Source organism: Eptatretus burgeri, chromosome 5 (genome assembly GCF_056783735.1).
Source record: "Eptatretus burgeri isolate ZD-2024b chromosome 5, Ebu_testis_v1, whole genome shotgun sequence".
In the NCBI taxonomy this organism is placed as follows: Eukaryota; Metazoa; Chordata; class Myxini; order Myxiniformes; family Myxinidae; genus Eptatretus; species Eptatretus burgeri.
Window position 1 is genome coordinate 23,258,016 of NC_140965.1, and position 17,131 is coordinate 23,275,146.

The 17,131-nt window shown below is 45.7% G+C and overlaps 1 protein-coding gene and 1 long non-coding RNA gene across 2 annotated transcripts in view; one reads left to right on the plus strand and one right to left on the minus strand.

Moving 5' to 3' along the window:
• PSMB2 (proteasome 20S subunit beta 2) overlaps positions 1-13,149 on the minus strand; it is a 35,702-nt gene extending 22,553 nt beyond the window's left edge. Inside the window, exons 1-2 of the mRNA XM_085881084.1 lie at positions 12,991-13,149; positions 5,826-5,948 (exon numbers count right to left, since the gene is read on the minus strand). Coding sequence (XP_085737210.1) covers positions 5,826-5,948; positions 12,991-13,081 — 214 coding nt within the window. The 5' untranslated portion in view covers positions 13,082-13,149. The remainder of the gene's footprint in view (positions 1-5,825; positions 5,949-12,990) is intronic.
• A 122-nt stretch (positions 13,150-13,271) lies between these two features.
• The window catches only part of LOC147026062 (uncharacterized), a 58,878-nt gene continuing 55,018 nt past the window's right edge, over positions 13,272-17,131 (plus strand). The window contains exon 1 of the long non-coding RNA XR_015058098.1: positions 13,272-13,524. This is a non-coding gene — a long non-coding RNA (uncharacterized LOC147026062). The remainder of the gene's footprint in view (positions 13,525-17,131) is intronic.

A 17,131-nucleotide genomic window follows, 5' to 3' on the forward strand; every position in this document is an offset into this window, starting at 1 on the left:
AGAGAGAGAGAGAGAGAGAGAGAGAGAGAGAGAGAGAGAGAGAGAGAGAGAGAGAGAGAGAGAGAGAGAGAGAGAGAGAGAGAGAGAGAGAGAGAGAGAGAGAGAGAGAGAGAGAGAGAGAGAGAGAGAGAGAGAGAGAGAGAGAGAGAGAGAGAGAGAGAGAGAGCAACAGAGAGAGAGAGAGAGCAACAGAGAGAGAGAGAGAGCAACAGAGAGAGAGAGAGAGCAACAGAGAGAGCAACAGAGAGAGAGAGAGAGAGAGAGAGAGAGAGAGAGAGCAACAGAGAGAGAGAGAGAGAGCAACAGAGAGAGAGAGAGAGAGCAACAGAGAGAGAGAGAGCAACAGAGAGAGAGAGAGAGAGAGAGAGAGAGAGAGAGAGAGAGAGAGAGAGAGAGAGCAACAGAGAGAGAGAGAGAGAGAGAGAGAGAGAGAGAGAGAGAGAGAGAGAGAGAGAGAGAGAGAGAGAGAGAGAGAGAGAGAGAGAGAGAGAGAGAGAGAGAGAGAGAGAGAGAGAGAGAGAGAGAGAGAGAGAGAGAGAGAGAGAGAGAGAGAGAGAGAGAGAGAGAGAGAGAGAGAGAGAGAGAGAGAGAGAGAGAGAGAGAGAGAGAGAGCAACAGAGAGAGAGAGAGAGAGAGAGAGAGAGAGAGAGAGAGAGAGAGAGAGAGAGAGAGAGAGAGAGAGAGAGAGAGAGAGAGCAACAGAGAGAGAGAGAGAGAGAGAGAGAGAGAGAGAGAGAGAGAGAGAGAGAGAGAGAGAGAGAGAGAGAGAGAGAGAGAGAGAGAGAGAGAGAGAGAGAGAGAGAGAGAGAGAGAGAGAGAGAGAGAGAGAGAGAGAGAGAGAGAGAGAGAGAGAGAGAGAGAGAGAGAGAGAGAGAGAGAGAGAGAGAGAGAGAGAGAGAGAGAGAGAGAGAGAGAGAGAGAGAGAGAGAGAGAGAGAGAGAGAGAGAGAGAGAGAGAGAGAGAGAGAGAGAGAGAGCAACAGAGAGAGAGAGAGAGAGAGAGAGAGAGAGAGAGAGAGAGAGAGAGAGAGAGAGAGAGAGAGAGAGAGAGAGAGAGAGAGAGAGAGAGAGAGAGAGAGAGAGAGAGAGAGAGAGAGAGAGAGAGAGAGAGAGAGAGAGAGAGCAACAGAGAGAGAGAGAGAGAGAGAGAGAGAGAGAGAGAGAGAGAGAGAGAGAGAGAGAGAGAGAGAGAGAGAGAGAGAGAGAGAGAGAGAGAGAGAGAGAGAGAGAGAGAGAGAGAGAGAGAGAGAGAGAGAGAGAGAGAGAGAGAGAGAGAGAGAGAGAGAGAGAGAGAGAGAGAGAGAGAGAGAGAGAGAGAGAGAGAGAGAGAGCAACAGAGAGAGAGAGAGAGAGAGAGAGAGAGAGAGAGAGAGAGAGAGAGAGAGAGAGAGAGAGAGAGAGAGAGAGAGAGAGAGAGAGAGAGAGAGAGAGAGAGAGAGAGAGAGAGAGAGAGAGAGAGAGAGAGCAACAGAGAGAGAGAGAGAGAGAGAGAGAGAGAGAGAGAGAGAGAGAGAGAGAGAGAGAGAGAGAGAGAGAGAGAGAGAGAGAGAGAGAGAGAGAGAGAGAGAGAGAGAGAGAGAGAGAGAGAGAGAGAGAGAGAGAGAGAGCAACAGAGAGAGAGAGAGAGAGAGAGAGAGAGAGAGAGAGAGAGAGAGAGAGAGAGAGAGAGAGAGAGAGAGAGAGAGAGAGAGAGAGAGAGAGAGAGAGAGAGAGAGAGAGAGAGAGAGAGAGAGAGAGAGAGAGAGAGAGAGAGAGAGAGAGAGAGAGAGAGAGAGAGAGAGCAACAGAGAGAGAGAGAGAGAGAGAGAGAGAGAGAGAGAGAGAGAGAGAGAGAGAGAGAGAGAGAGAGAGAGAGAGAGAGAGAGAGAGAGAGAGAGAGAGAGAGAGAGAGAGAGAGAGAGAGAGAGAGAGAGAGAGAGAGAGAGAGAGAGAGAGAGAGAGAGAGAGAGAGAGAGAGAGAGAGAGAGAGAGAGAGAGAGAGAGAGAGAGAGAGAGAGAGAGAGAGAGAGAGAGAGAGAGAGAGAGAGAGCAACAGAGAGAGAGAGAGAGAGAGAGAGAGAGAGAGAGAGAGAGAGAGAGAGAGAGAGAGAGAGAGAGAGAGAGAGAGAGAGAGAGAGAGAGAGAGAGAGAGAGAGAGAGAGAGAGAGAGAGAGAGAGAGAGAGAGAGAGAGAGAGAGAGAGAGAGAGAGAGAGAACAGAGAGAGAGAGAGAGAGCAACAGAGAGAGAGAGAGAGAGAGAGAGAGAGAGAGAGAGAGAGAGAGAGAGAGAGAGAGAGAGAGAGAGAGAGAGAGAGAGAGAGAGAGAGAGAGAGAGAGAGAGAGAGAGAGAGAGAGAGAGAGAGAGAGAGAGAGAGAGAGAGAGAGAGAGAGAGAGAGAGAGAGAGAGAGAGAGAGAGAGAGAGAGAGAGAGAGAGAGAGAGAGAGAGAGAGAGAGAGAGAGAGAGAGAGAGAGAGAGAGAGAGAGAGAGAGAGAGAGAGAGAGAGAGAGAGAGAGAGAGAGAGAGAGAGAGAGAGAGAGAGAGAGAGAGAGAGAGAGAGAGAGAGAGAGAGAGAGAGAGAGAGAGAGAGAGAGAGAGAGAGAGAGAGAGAGAGAGAGAGAGAGAGAGAGACAGAGCAACAGACAGAGAGAGAGAGAGAGAGAGAGAGAGAGAGAGAGCAACAGACAGAGAGAGAGAGAGAGCAACAGAGAGAGAGAGAGAGAGCAACAGAGAGAGAGAGAGAGACAGAGAGAGAGAGAGAGAGAGAGAGAGACAGAGAGCAACAGAGAGAGAGAGAGAGAGAGAGAGAGAGAGAGAGAGAGAGAGAGAGAGAGAGAGAGAGAGAGAGAGAGAGAGAGAGAGAGAGAGAGAGAGAGAGAGAGAGAGAGAGAGAGAGAGAGAGAGAGAGAGAGAGAGAGAGAGAGAGAGAGAGAGAGAGAGAGAGAGAGAGAGAGAGAGAGAGAGAGAGAGAGAGAGAGAGAGAGAGAGAGAGAGAGCAACAGAGAGAGAGAGAGAGAGAGAGAGAGAGAGAGAGAGAGAGAGAGAGAGAGAGAGAGAGAGAGAGAGAGAGAGAGAGAGAGAGAGAGAGAGAGAGAGAGAGAGAGAGAGAGCAACAGAGAGAGAGAGAGAGAGAGAGCAACAGAGAGAGAGAGAGAGAGAGAGAGAGAGAGAGAGAGAGAGAGAGAGAGAGAGAGAGAGAGAGAGAGAGAGAGAGAGAGAGAGAGAGAGAGAGAGAGAGAGAGAGAGAGAGAGAGAGAGAGCAACAGAGAGAGAGAGAGAGAGAGAGAGAGAGAGAGAGAGAGAGAGAGAGAGAGAGAGAGAGAGAGAGAGAGAGAGAGCAACAGAGAGAGAGAGAGAGAGAGAGAGAGAGAGAGAGAGAGAGAGAGAGAGAGAGAGAGAGAGAGAGAGAGAGAGAGAGAGAGAGAGAGAGAGAGAGAGAGAGAGAGAGAGAGAGAGAGAGAGAGAGAGAGAGAGAGAGAGAGAGAGAGAGAGAGAGAGAGAGAGAGAGAGAGAGAGAGAGAGAGAGAGAGAGAGAGAGCAACAGAGAGAGAGAGAGAGAGAGAGAGAGAGAGAGAGAGAGAGAGAGAGAGAGAGAGAGAGAGAGAGAGAGAGAGAGCAACAGAGAGAGAGAGAGCAACAGAGAGAGAGAGAGAGAGAGAGAGAGAGAGAGAGAGAGAGAGAGAGAGAGAGAGAGAGAGAGAGAGAGAGAGAGAGAGAGAGAGAGAGAGAGAGAGAGAGAGAGAGAGCAACAGAGAGAGAGAGAGAGAGAGAGAGAGAGAGAGAGAGAGAGAGAGAGAGAGAGAGAGAGAGAGAGAGAGAGAGAGAGAGAGAGAGAGAGAGAGAGAGAGAGAGAGAGAGAGAGAGAGAGAGAGAGAGAGAGAGAGAGAGAGAGAGAGAGAGAGAGCAACAGAGAGAGAGAGAGAGAGAGAGAGAAAGAGAGCAAGAGAGAGAGAGAGAGAGAGCAACAGAGCAACAGAGAGAGAGAGAAAGAGAGCAACAGAGAGAGAGAGAGAGAGAGAGCAACAGAGCAACAGAGCAACAGAGCAACAGAGCAACAGAGCAACAGAGCAACAGAGCAACAGAGCAACAGAGCAACAGAGACAGAGACAGAGCAACAGAGACAGAGACAGAGACAGAGACAGAGACAGAGACAGAGACAGAGACAGAGACAGAGACAGAGACAGAGACAGAGACAGAGACAGAGACAGAGACAGAGACAGAGACAGAGAGAGAGAGAGAGAGAGAGAGAGAGAGAGAGAGAGAGAGAAAAAGAGAGCAACAGAGAGAGAGAGAGAGAGAAAGAGAGCAACAGAGAGAGAGAAAGAGAGCAACAGAGAGAGAGAGAGCGAGAGAGCTGCATATTCATGCATTGTATGCACTATCCTGCAAGATTCTTGCACCAGTTATCTTCAAGGAATCATTCATAACACTGGGCTGCATTTGAAATATTTTTTTCAGAGGTCGAGGTTTTCTCATCGGTTCGTTGGTTTTTTGCATGCTGAATTCAGAAAAGTATCTAATTTCACTCAATCAGGTCAAGTTTTTATGCTATCTCAATTTTAAGGAAAAAAAAAAAATCAAAATTTTTGTTTTTTTAACTAGCATTTTTTTGATTCAAAATCAGACTTACATTGACAGAAAATGTACAAACTATACATATAATGACACACAAGTACACTTAATGTGGAAGAAAGTGCCTTCTCAATTACTTTCATTTCAATTTCAGAAAAATATAGATAAATCATTGTTTCTGGCAACACCCAACTTCAGTCGCTCCAGCAGTCGCAGTTTTCCTTCGTCTTTTTAATGTTGAATTTCACATTAACGGTACTTGTGCTTCATTTTATATATAGTTTGTACATTTTCTGTCAATGTTAAGTCTGATATTGAATTTTAAAAAATGCAAATTAAAAAAACAAAAATTTTGATTATTTTTTTTCCTTAAAATTGAGATAGCATAAAAACTTGACCTGATTGAGCGAAATGAGATAAATTTCTAAATTCAGCATGCAAAAAACATATAGCGACCGTTGAGAAAACCTCGACCTCTGAAATGGCGCAGACCAGTGTAATTTGTGCTTTTGTGATCTGCCAAATTCTTTCACACGCAAGCCTTATATACTTAACCTTAAAATCTCACTTTCATCTCCTGCTTTTTCCTTAGATCTTTCAATATTTCTGGTTTAATTTATATGTTGAATTTATCAAAGTAAACGGCATAGGTTATGGGATGGCAGGATGGCCTGGAGGTACCACACACTCGCCTCTAAGCTGTCTATACTGGGTTTGAATCTCGACCGAGCTATAAAACTGTCATCCCGGTGATTCATCAATATGTGTGCCATCCCTCAAATCCCATCTTACAACAGTTGGACGTTAAAAATCTCACAGTGTCCTTCGTGAAGAGTAGGCGAGCCATCTCTGGCACCATGAACAAAGTACAAATTCTTGGCTTAACTACTCAGTCAAGTATCGGGCCTGGCCAGCCAATTTGTGAAAGACTTTGGCCAGAAACCTCCCCGAGCCAACCCCTCAAGAATGTGGCAATAATTGGGGCCCGAAAGAAGAGGAGAAAAAATGCAAGTTATCCAAATTTACTGTTTTCCTATAGTCAGTGCTCTTTTGCTATGAGGGGATTTTTTTTTTTTTCAAACATGGTCTGATATTTCGTCATGACCTTGGAGTGGACCCGGCCATCTGATCGGTACCACCTGCTTTCCTGGATAACTTTGCTTTCTGTCAACGTGCACTACCGGAAGCAGCCTCGGGCACGGCCAAAGAAAAGAGCAAGGGAGAGAGAGAGAGATGGGGGGAGGGGGGATTTGGGCTCATGTAACCGAAGCCTTACCATTACGCATATTGTACAGCTGGACATTCTTCTGGATGTACTCAGCAAACTGCACAGTGTCCCCAGTTTCACCAACACACAGCAGGAGAATCTTTTTGCTCAGCTTGAACATCTTATTGTGGTCTTAACACAAGAAGAAGAAGAAGAAGTTGTAAGAAGAGGAAGAAGAAGTCATGTGATCCTCAACTCATGAAGCTCATCAACATCGAATATTCTCAATCTTACGAGCTGTTCTATACAATATATATATACACACACACACACACACACACACACACACACACACACACACACACACACACACACACACACACACACACACACACACACACACAATAACTCGTATCGATGGTAAAATTTAAATAAAGGTAAATTTATCCACATTTGAACCAAATTTTATCTTCAAACTAGCTTTTTCTAAAACTAGGGAATATAATGGCTTTTAAACGAAGAAATTGTGAATAAATAATCCCATTAAGCATTTCCAACCTCCATCAAATATTATTTTTCTTCTCAAAACACTATTTTCCCTACACCCACGAGCACCTTCACCCTGTTTCTGATCCTTCACGCTATTCCATGAAAAAAAAAAAAAAAAAAAAAACAGGAACTATCATGGCTGTTTCCAACTGTGGCAATTCCTTTAAGCTGGGTCACCCTTCGTCGTGCTCTCCAAAATAACGTTCGTTATCGCAGCAACCCTTGAAATAAATATTTACATGATTTATAACGGTCAACGGAATTTCAACACCATGACCTTGCATCTTGCTGAAGGACAGTTCATTCAATAAGCAAACATCATGTGTACAGTACAAAGTACATGTATTATAACATTGCAATACATCGATTGGATAGTTAAAAAGCCAAATAAGTGCAGTTTTTGTGTTTCATACAAGTCTCGAGTCATTAACCTGGTTCAAAGGAAATAAAAAAAAAAATGTGTAAATGACAATGTGATTCAGTTTCAACATGGCATTCCTGTTCCCATCCATCTTCCATCGGCTATTCTGCATAACCTTTTTCATTTAGACATTGCTACTGTATATACACTAGGGTCTGGCAGGATGGCCTAGAGGTACACACACTCACCTCTGAGCAGTCCAGCCTGTGTTTGAATCCCGACACAACAAAAAGCTGCCAACCCGGCGTTTCACAGGCAGGGCGATGATTCAATGTGTGTGAATGTCCCTCGGATGGACGCCAAACTGGGAGTCCCATCTGCCAGTACTGGCGGAGGTTAAAGATGCAATGGTGTCCTTCGTGAAGAGTAGGTGAGCGATTGCTTGTACCCTAAATAAATTACAAATTCCTACCTTACCCTTGATCAAACATCAGGCCTGGCCAGTCGGTTCATGAAAGACTTGGGGCAAGCTTCCCCTGGCCAACCTCACAATAAATGTGGCAGAAGAAGAAGAAGAAGAAGGAGAAGACTATCACAATGGCTCAAGGGAATTCTCCTTATTACTGATGGACGATCCTCCAAAGGAAAACTACCCCCCCACCCCCTTTCCAACACCACCATCATCGTCGTCGTCGTCGTCTTCACGAAAGGCAAGTTCAGTGAAAGTATTTTAATTGCACGTTTACATCATTTATGCTTGTGGAAATATGGTGATTTTTGCACGCCTGGAGCATATCCCCCCTTTTCAGAGAAGCCATTAGTATCAGTTTTCACGGTTTCACCATTCACGGTGATCTTAGGGACGTAACCCCCATGAATGATGAGGGTTTACGGTATTTAACCTCATGACCATGAATAGTCACGACTAACCTCTCTTGGTTATCAGGAGACCCCACCCCTTCCCTTTCACCGTGAGGTAAAGAGGAATGCTAATTTGATTTGGGGTTCATGCACAACTTTTGTTTGAATACAATTTTTAACTTTGCTATCCCAGCAACTTGTAAGGTGGTTATTTTGATGCTCCCCATCTTGCTCATTTGCTTTGGCATCGTACCCAACCAAAAATGCAAATTAGGCTGATCGCATGACCCAGACACCACAATATGCTAACCGCTCACAAATGAAGAACGATCCCTCACTCTCACCTGATGCTTCATTGTAATTATTTCACCTGCTGAAGTTAGAGGCTCTCCTGATAAATCAGACATCGTTTTGTATATATGGTTGAGGCTCATGGAAGAGCTAGAGCAGAACGGAAGGGAACAACATGGAAAAGTGGGAAACGCCAACAGCAGAATCGAAGTGAGATCAAGTGGAATGGGGAGGACACATGGGGGTGAACAAGCTACATACAAGCTGAATATGAAACAGCAAAAAGAGGAGGGGGGGAAAGCGGGAATGAAACAGAAAAGGAACAAACCAACCGGTAACTCAATTGCATTAAAACGATTGTGTTTTATTGGCTCGTGGAGCATCTTGTAGATTACGTCACATGCAGGATAAGGAGAATACAAGACACCATTGTCCTTGGAATAAATTACAAGGACTTTGAAAGCCAACAGCCAAATACATCGAGCAAATGGAATTTGAACCTGGGATTTTATCAACACAAGCCAAAGGCTCAGATAAAACTCCAAACAGGCCAAGTATATCTGATAAACAATGTAAAGTCATCAAAATATAATAATAATAATAATAATAATAATAATGATAACGACAGTTAATCGAACAACTTACCCCATGCAGCCTTGAGAAACAAGGACATGAGCGAGGTCTGCAAGTGGCAAATTTTATTGGTCAAGATGATGTAAAATGCTGTAATATTTTGTCGTAACTGCTCAACTCGAGGGTTTTGAAAGTGCCAAAACGGCGACTTGTGTTCCAGTGTTCAAGTGTATAATTCAATTGAAATAAAATAAAGATTTTAAAGGTTCTAGAAAAGAAAATCTGGAAGTTTACCGTCGTTGGTGCAGAGTCTTTTACACCAACTATTTAACACATTGCATTGGTTCCTGTTGTTTGTGTCCTTTATGGCATTCTTAAAAACAGTAAGTTTCCTGTTTGGAATGATTTTCAATTTTGTTTGACTGCCAGACAGGGAGACAGTATAAAAATATTATCTTGCTCTTCTCTGGGTATGTGCGATCGGGATGAATTCAGAGCCAAATTACTGCTAAATTATCGGTTTGTTTTCCAATTCATGCTCGAATTAGTGTTCAAAATATAACATTCAATTTATACAAGTTGTTCCTCAATCTCAAACTGACATTTGTAGAGACAGATAGATAGATGTGAACCAATTGCTTAACCCTGCTTTTCGTTTTGGGTGCACAGGGTAAATGTATAAAAGTGAACAAGGAACACACAAACAACCACGACGATGACAAAAATACCAAAAACAGATTACAAGAGATCCTTTGACATGTTTCACTTCATTATATATTTTTTATATTTCATCAGCCCGAATTGGGCTCAGGGGTATTGTCGTCACAGGCGTTGTCCGGGCATCCGGGCGTCTGTCAACTTTTGGTTTCCGTCAATTTCGCGGAGAACGCCTTGTCCGATTAAATCCATTTTTGCAGTGTGTATTGGGGCTGGGTAGAGGAAGGTTGCTTTCGATAATGAGCGCAATTTGATTCTCGGCTCGGCCACCAGGGGCCAAAACTGAAAACCTAGAAAATGGCTATTTCTCCTGAACGAATGGCTGGATCATCGCCAAATTTTTATCACAGGTATATCTGATGAGGATACATGATATATAACCCGGGTTTTTGATTTGACCGACTTTTCAAGGTCACAGAGGTCAAAGTTCATACTTCGGTGTTTGGGCATCCGTCAACTTTTGGTTTCCGTCAATTTCAAGAACGCCTTGTCCGATTAAATCCATTTTTGCAGGGTATGTTGAGGTTGAGTAGAGGAAGGTTCCTTTCGAAAATGGGCGCGCTGCGATTTTCAATGTGGCCTCCATGGCAGCCATCTTGAAATTGGTTTCCGTCGATTTCGAGGAGAACGCCTTGTCCGATAAAATCCATTTTTGCAGGGTGTGTTGGGGTTGAGTAGAGGAAGGTTCCTTTCGAAAATGGGCGCGCTGCGATTTTCACTAGCCGCCACGGTAGCCATCTTTAAGTCTGATTGATTTTCGATACGACGTCCAACGTGCTCCAACTGACTGCATCATCGTGATATCACTGCTTCCTTTTACAATGCATGGGCTGAGGGGTTACGCCCACTTTGCGGAGCTATTTTTAAGACACAGAGAGACAGACATGCAATATGTTTGGGAAGTGAAACTTACTGTACCGTCTCAGCAAAGTTACAAGTAGACAGTCAGGGCTAGTAATAGGTAAAGCATCCACTGCAAGTCTGGGAGGTCAGCAGTTAATAATGCCTCTTGACGGCGAGCGTGCTGCTTCGTTCGGACGGCGAGCGTGCTGGGTCGGTTGGACGGCGAGCGTGCTGGGACGGTTGGACGGCGAGTGTGCTGGGACGGTTGGACGGCGAGCGTGCTGGGTCGGTTGGACGGCGAGCGTGCTGGGTCGGTTGGACGGCGAGCGTGCTGGGTCGGTTGGACGGCGAGCGTGCTGCGACGGTTGGACGGCGAGCGTGCTGCGACGGTTGGACGGCGAGCGTGCTGCGACGGTTGGACGGCGAGCGTGCTGCGACGGTTGGACGGCGAGCGTGCTGCGACGGTTGGACGGCGAGCGTGCTGCGACGGTTGGACGGCGAGCGTGCTGCGACGGTTGGACGGCGAGCGTGCTGCGACGGTTGGACGGCGAGCGTGCTGCGACGGTTGGACGGCGAGCGTGCTGCGACGGTTGGACGGCGAGCGTGCTGCGACGGTTGGACGGCGAGCGTGCTGCGACGGTTGGACGGCGAGCGTGCTGCGACGGTTGGACGGCGAGCGTGCTGCGACGGTTGGACGGCGAGCGTGCTGCGACGGTTGGACGGCGAGCGTGCTGCGACGGTTGGACGGCGAGCGTGCTGCGACGGTTGGACGGCGAGCGTGCTGCGACGGTTGGACGGCGAGCGTGCTGCGACGGTTGGACGGCGAGCGTGCTGCGACGGTTGGACGGCGAGCGTGCTGTGTTGATGTGTCCATTCCCTGTACTCCATGGAAAGGTATTTAACTGATAGTACAAGGATCTTAATAAGTAGTTGCAGGGTCGGTAAAAGCTCCATCATGAACCTCAAACCACTGAAAAAAAAGAGTCCGTGCTCTGTTGCTCGGCTGTAATTTCTCCTTCTCCACGTTCAACAGCGGTCAGGAATTTACGTGATGAAAAAGTATATATTGTTGCAGATTCGCGCCCGCCGGCGTGCTGACGGCCACGTAACTCGAATCGCGGCACGTCGCCCACCGGACGGACAATCCAGTCGTGACCCTCTCGGACTAACGCCGGGAACCAGTCACGGGTGGACCTTTCGGTCTCACCGCGATCGAGCCAATCAGCCCCCGCGTGGGATAGGGTTGCTCGCCAAATTCGACCTACCTAAGTACCCACGCGGAGGGTAGACCGGGCGATCGCACCTCGCCGCAGGTCGACTTCGGACACGGGCCACTTAAGCGACCCGTTCCGTACTATCGGGATAACAGAGCGGTGTTATCGTCGACCTCGACGGTTCGATTAATTATCGGGCGTATTCAGCCCACTACCAACCCTTTACGTGAAGCAAGATGAGGATTCAATGAAGGAAATGACGAAGCGAAGCGGGAAACAGTTCAACACAAAGCACATTTATTCGCGCCGAACGGAAAGCACACATATTCAATTCCACCAAAAGCACACAGAAAAGTAAAACACAATGCAATTTACACAAAAAGCAAATGCGACAATGCAGATCTAATACCGATTACGCGAGCACACGGCAACACTTATACAATTTTACTTCACAGACGGCGCCGACAACACATACCCAAAACCAAGGAAAGAATACCCTCAAGGATGAGGCGGGCCTGAGGCCGAGACCGGGTCGGGCCTACCCGTCTGGTGATGAGACGCGGAGCGGCGATGGTGCCTCAACTCCGCGGGCCTCGCGGGCAGTGTCTGGTAGGGGGTGGGAAAGGGGCCCCCTTGGTCGCACTATCTCAGCGCGGGGGGAAACAGGAGGGGGTTGCTGATGCTCGGGGTATAGAGGATTTTTATTGTCCCGCGACGAGCATCTCCACCTCGGCCAGGTCGCGCTGTCGGCCTCCCTGGGGTGCAGCTCCCTGCACGACGCGAGCACCCCCTCGTCTGCCCTCGCCGCCTCTCCACAGCTCCGTCCCCTCCGCTCCGACTCCAACGCACACGACGACCAGCTCCTTCTTGCCAACTCCACCGCCCGCGAAGTCTTAACTCTCTGTTCCCTCTCGACTCTACTACTCACTGGACTGACGAACACGGTCGCTTATATCAGCCCCGTGGCTTCGCCTTTGACCCCCTCCCTTCGACCTTTCACCTCGCTCCCCATTGGCCCGAGAAAAAGTGGGCGTGAATGCTTTTTGATCCATAAATTTGCATATATCGATCGCCCTCCAACGCCCTGGGGGCGGGGCCAATTCGCCCCTCGCTCACCGATTGGACGGCAAAAAGTGGGCGTGTCGTTTTTGATCCGTTTTTGAAGTGGAAAATCCGTGGTTTTGTACACGCTGTTCGGCGCGCGCCCTGCACGAGTCCAACACCGGTACCCACAAGCGGCGCAAGAACGGTGGCGATGCGACGGTTGCGAGGTGTGACGTGAAGCGGCGCCGCGGTGGTTGGTTGATGTTGTGGTTGTGGTGGTAATCATGGCGGTTGGTCCAAAATAAAGATAGCAAAAGAAAAACGGCTATCCTGAAGAGTCGCAGCACGCATAAATGACATGTATTCCCACTAGACAACGGGTTTGGGCCTAACTACACATGTACTTACCGAGATACCTCACCTAAGGGACCTGAATGGTGGTTTGCGAATTTGGTAACCACAACAATATATATATATATATATATATATATATATATATATATATATATATATATATATATCGATCAATTGAAGAAAGATAAAGGAATAAATTGCAACATAATCTGAAATTTTTTTTCGTGAAAATAAAAGGCAAAATGACAACGTAGGCCCAAGCTGTGGGATAGAAATCAATGAGACAGTGGGACGCGGCATGCCCGGAAGACTCGCTATCAGAGACCCGTGTGCTAGGCCCCGGTTGCGGGAAACCGCCGAGTCACTGTACAGGGAATAATCATTCAATACAAATGTCGATCTACACATCCCACAATACAATACTCACCATGTTTCAATATCAACACGTTACTCGAGGCGACAGTGTCTCCCGCCACGGCCACAAAGTCCTCTCCTTGAATCCCGATCACGAAATCCATGCTCGCACAAACACAAGCAACAGCACCGGAAATACGAGTGAATGATTCGTGTTATTTTACACTCCGACTTCACGCTAATCCTGCATCTTTTTCTTTAATTCATCTCTGCGTTTAAATCTCACTCAGTTATCGAATACAAAACAGAAGTTATAATAAAGATAAATTACCTCGAACAGCGAATCTAGAGGCTATACATCGCCTAATGTACAATCAAACGCCATAATTTGCGGGTGGGAGACGGAACTTGGAAAAGCAGGTAAATGCGAATACAAAAAGGAAAACTTAAAAAAAAAAGTATCTCAATAGGTAATTATATAAATACACAGGGACGAAGGCTCTGAAGTGGGAACAGCAGGTTTTATTCGGACTCGGGCGCAACACAACCAGCATCAGAACATGGGCGGGTCACGTGACTCCCCTTAACCACGCCCCGGTGCATCCATGTATGTATGTATGTATGTATACATGTATGTATACATTATCATTAACTACTGATACATCTCATCCGTACCTGCCAACCCTACCGATTTAGCCGGTAGACTACCGATTTTCGAGGCTATCTACCGGGTACCGATTTTACATGCTTAATCTACCGGTTTTTAAAATTCGGGGAAATTTATTTTATTTTTTTACATGTATAAATGTAGTTCGTTTGAAGATACACAGTGAAATATCAGTGTAATTATTTTTTTTTTACATGTATAAATGTAGTTCGTTTGAAGATACACAGTGAAATATCAGTGTAATTATTTTTTTTTTTACATGTATAAATGTAGTTCGTTTGAAGATACACAGTGAAATATCAGTGTAATTATTTTTTTTTTACATGTATAAATGTAGTTCGTTTGAAGATACACAGTAAAATATCAGTGTAATTATTTTTTTTTACATGTATAAATGTAGTTCGTTTGAAGATACACAGTGAAATATCAGTGTAATTTTTTTTTTTTTACATGTATAAATGTAGTTCGTTTGAAGATACACAGTGAAATATCAGTGTAATTATTTTTTTTTTTACATGTATAAATGTAGTTCGTTTGAAGATACACAGTGAAATATCAGTGTAATTATTATTTTTTTTACATGTATAAATGTAGTTCGTTTGAAGATACACAGTGAAATATCAGTGTAATTATTTTTTTTTTACATGTATAAATGTAGTTCGTTTGAAGATACACAGTGAAATATCAGTGTAATTATTTTTTTTTTACATGTATAAATGTCGTTCGTTTGAAGATACACAGTGAAATATCAGTGTAATTATTTTTTTTTTACATGTATAAATGTAGTTCGTTTGAAGATACACAGTGAAATATCAGTGTAATTATTTTTGAAGTGGCTACATACAGTACACCTGTACATACCTGTAATGCATGTGATTCTGTGGTAAATATGTCGTTTTTATTGAGGAAATTGTGTGGTCTAAATGCAGGATAATGCACTATTTTGCCATTTTTGTTACTTGCTTCAAAAATGTCATGTATTGAAGTGCCAGTGTCATTATTTTGGAAGCCGTTACTTGTTGCACATAATAAATTTGACAAGTAGGCCAGATTTTTCTGTGGTAAATAGTTGATTTTATTGAGGATATAAAGTGGTCGAAAATCCAGGAGAGTGCACCATTTTTTTCAAAAATTTTCCGGGGGGGCGGGGCATGCCCCCTGCGTCGCGCAAAAATCTACCGATTTTCATTCCAAAAAGGTTGGCAGGTCTGCTCATCTCCCCCCACCCTACTTTATTATTATTATTTTATTTTATTTTTAACAAATCAAGATGCTCAGGAGGTTTACAGACACGAGCTGATCTTCTCAGGGTTAGTAGAGGGCTGTCCTTTCTAACAGCCTCTGTAGGTTTCTCAATAAGGGGTACAGGGTCGGGAGAGAGTTCAGGAACATTGATGGGTGAAAAGCTTTCATGAGGAAACACTTCAGGTTCAAACGCAGGTGGTGTTGATACAGGAGTGGGTGACGACGGCACTTGAACCCCAATGTTTGTGTCTCCACGACGTAACCTGAGTTGGCCAACACGTTTACGTATGCTTCTACCATCACACAACTTCACAAGAAACATCATCTCACCAATGTTATCGATAACGATGCCAGATAACCACTTGGTTCCACATCCGGAGTTCAACACGTAGACAGGATCATTGATCTGGAAGTTGCGGAATACAGACGTTTGGTCGTGATTACGTTTCGGTTGATACTTGTTGTTCTCGACCTGGACCGTTACGTCCGGGTGTTCTTATCACAACCATGTTGTTAATTCACGACCCATCAGAAGCTTGGTTTGATGTGGTCTGGTGCGGTAGTTGAGCAACACACGAGCTCGACGAGATTGAATGGAGCCTTCCTTGATGCGGATTAGACCATTCTTGATGATCTGAACAGCACGTTTGGCTTGACCATTACTGGCAGGTTTGTAGGGGACTGATGGGTAGTGGTTAATGCCATTCATTTTACAAAAGTTCTGAAACTCTGAACTCGTAAATGACGATCCATTATCTGATGCAATGGAGTTTGGAATACCATGTTGCGTGGACATGGTATGGAGAGCTTCAGTTGTTACAACAGAGGATGAGGATGGCACCACGACAGCTTCAATCCATTTGGAGTGGGCATCAACTACAATAAGGAAAAGCTTCCCTTGAAATGGACCAGCATGGTCGATGTGTAGTCTGGACCATGGCTTTGATGGACTAGACTCAATGTCATTGTCCAAAGATACTGTGGTGGTGTCTTGGCATGGGCTTGACAAGTGTAACAATGGCATACACTGGATTCGATATCACTGTCCAAACCAGGCCACCAAACATGGGCTCGAGCAGTAGCCTTCATGGTGATTATGCCTGGATGAGCATTGTGGAGTTCATTGATAATTTTCCCGCAGAGTTTTGCCGGAATTATCACTCGGCTACCCCAAAACAGGCAGTGTGCATCAACGGACTGCCCATCCTTCCGGATGAGGTTCGGTTTTGCCCCTTCCAGTAGTGATGCCCAATCACCTGACATAACACAGCGTTTAATATATGACAAATCTGGATTGCTATTGATAGCACAAGCAATCTGCTTTGCGGTTACGGGAGCCTCGTTGTGAATGACGTTAGCCATAAGATGAATGATATCGCCAGATTGTGGAGGTTCTGGGATAGTTACGGGAAGCGGCAAGCGACCGAGCACGTCAGCACAGTACATTTCCTTACCCGGGCGGTAAGCCAATTAATAGTCACAACTGGCAAGGGTCAACACCTAACATCGTACACAACCTGATGATGTGGGCAGAATGGCTCTGGTTTCTCCCAAGAGACGTAACAAGGGTTTGTGATCGGTCTCAATGGTAATATGTCTTCTAAAGACATATTGGTGCATCTTTAAGGTGCCCCAGACACACGCTAACGCTTCTCGTGCTACTTGAGCATGGTGATGTTCAGTGTCAGATAGGGTTTGTGATGCACAGGCAACAGGCTGGACATTACCGGTTCCATTTGTTTGCAGCAACACACACCCGATGCCATATGAAGAGCTATCGCAACTGAGAATAAGTTCCTTGGATGGGTCGTAACGGACAAGTAACGGTGAGGAGGACAGCATGGTTTTAGCGGCCTTGAACGCTCTTGTTTGGGCATTTCCAGACAACGCCTTTCCTGAGGAGAAGATGCAGAGGCTCGATGGTTGTGCTGAGTTGAGACAGGAAATTCCCAAAGTAGGTCAACATACTCAGGAATGCACGAAGTTCTGAAATGTTTTGTGGCATTGGTGCATTCACAATTGCTTCAACTTTGCTCAGAAAGGGCAAAATGCCTTTACAGGAGATTTGATGACCCAGGTATTCAACTTCACGTGTCATAAAGGTACACTTCTCACGCCTTAGGTGTAAACCCAGCTTGTGACAGCCGATTGAGGGCTTTGTTTCGGTTCTCGAGGTGTTCATGTTGTGACTTGGCAGTCACTAGTACGTTGTCCTGAAAAGCGACTGTCTTTGGTATAGTTTTCAATAATGTCTCCATCTTGTGTTGGAACATCGGTGCAGCAGAGCGTATGTCAAATGGAC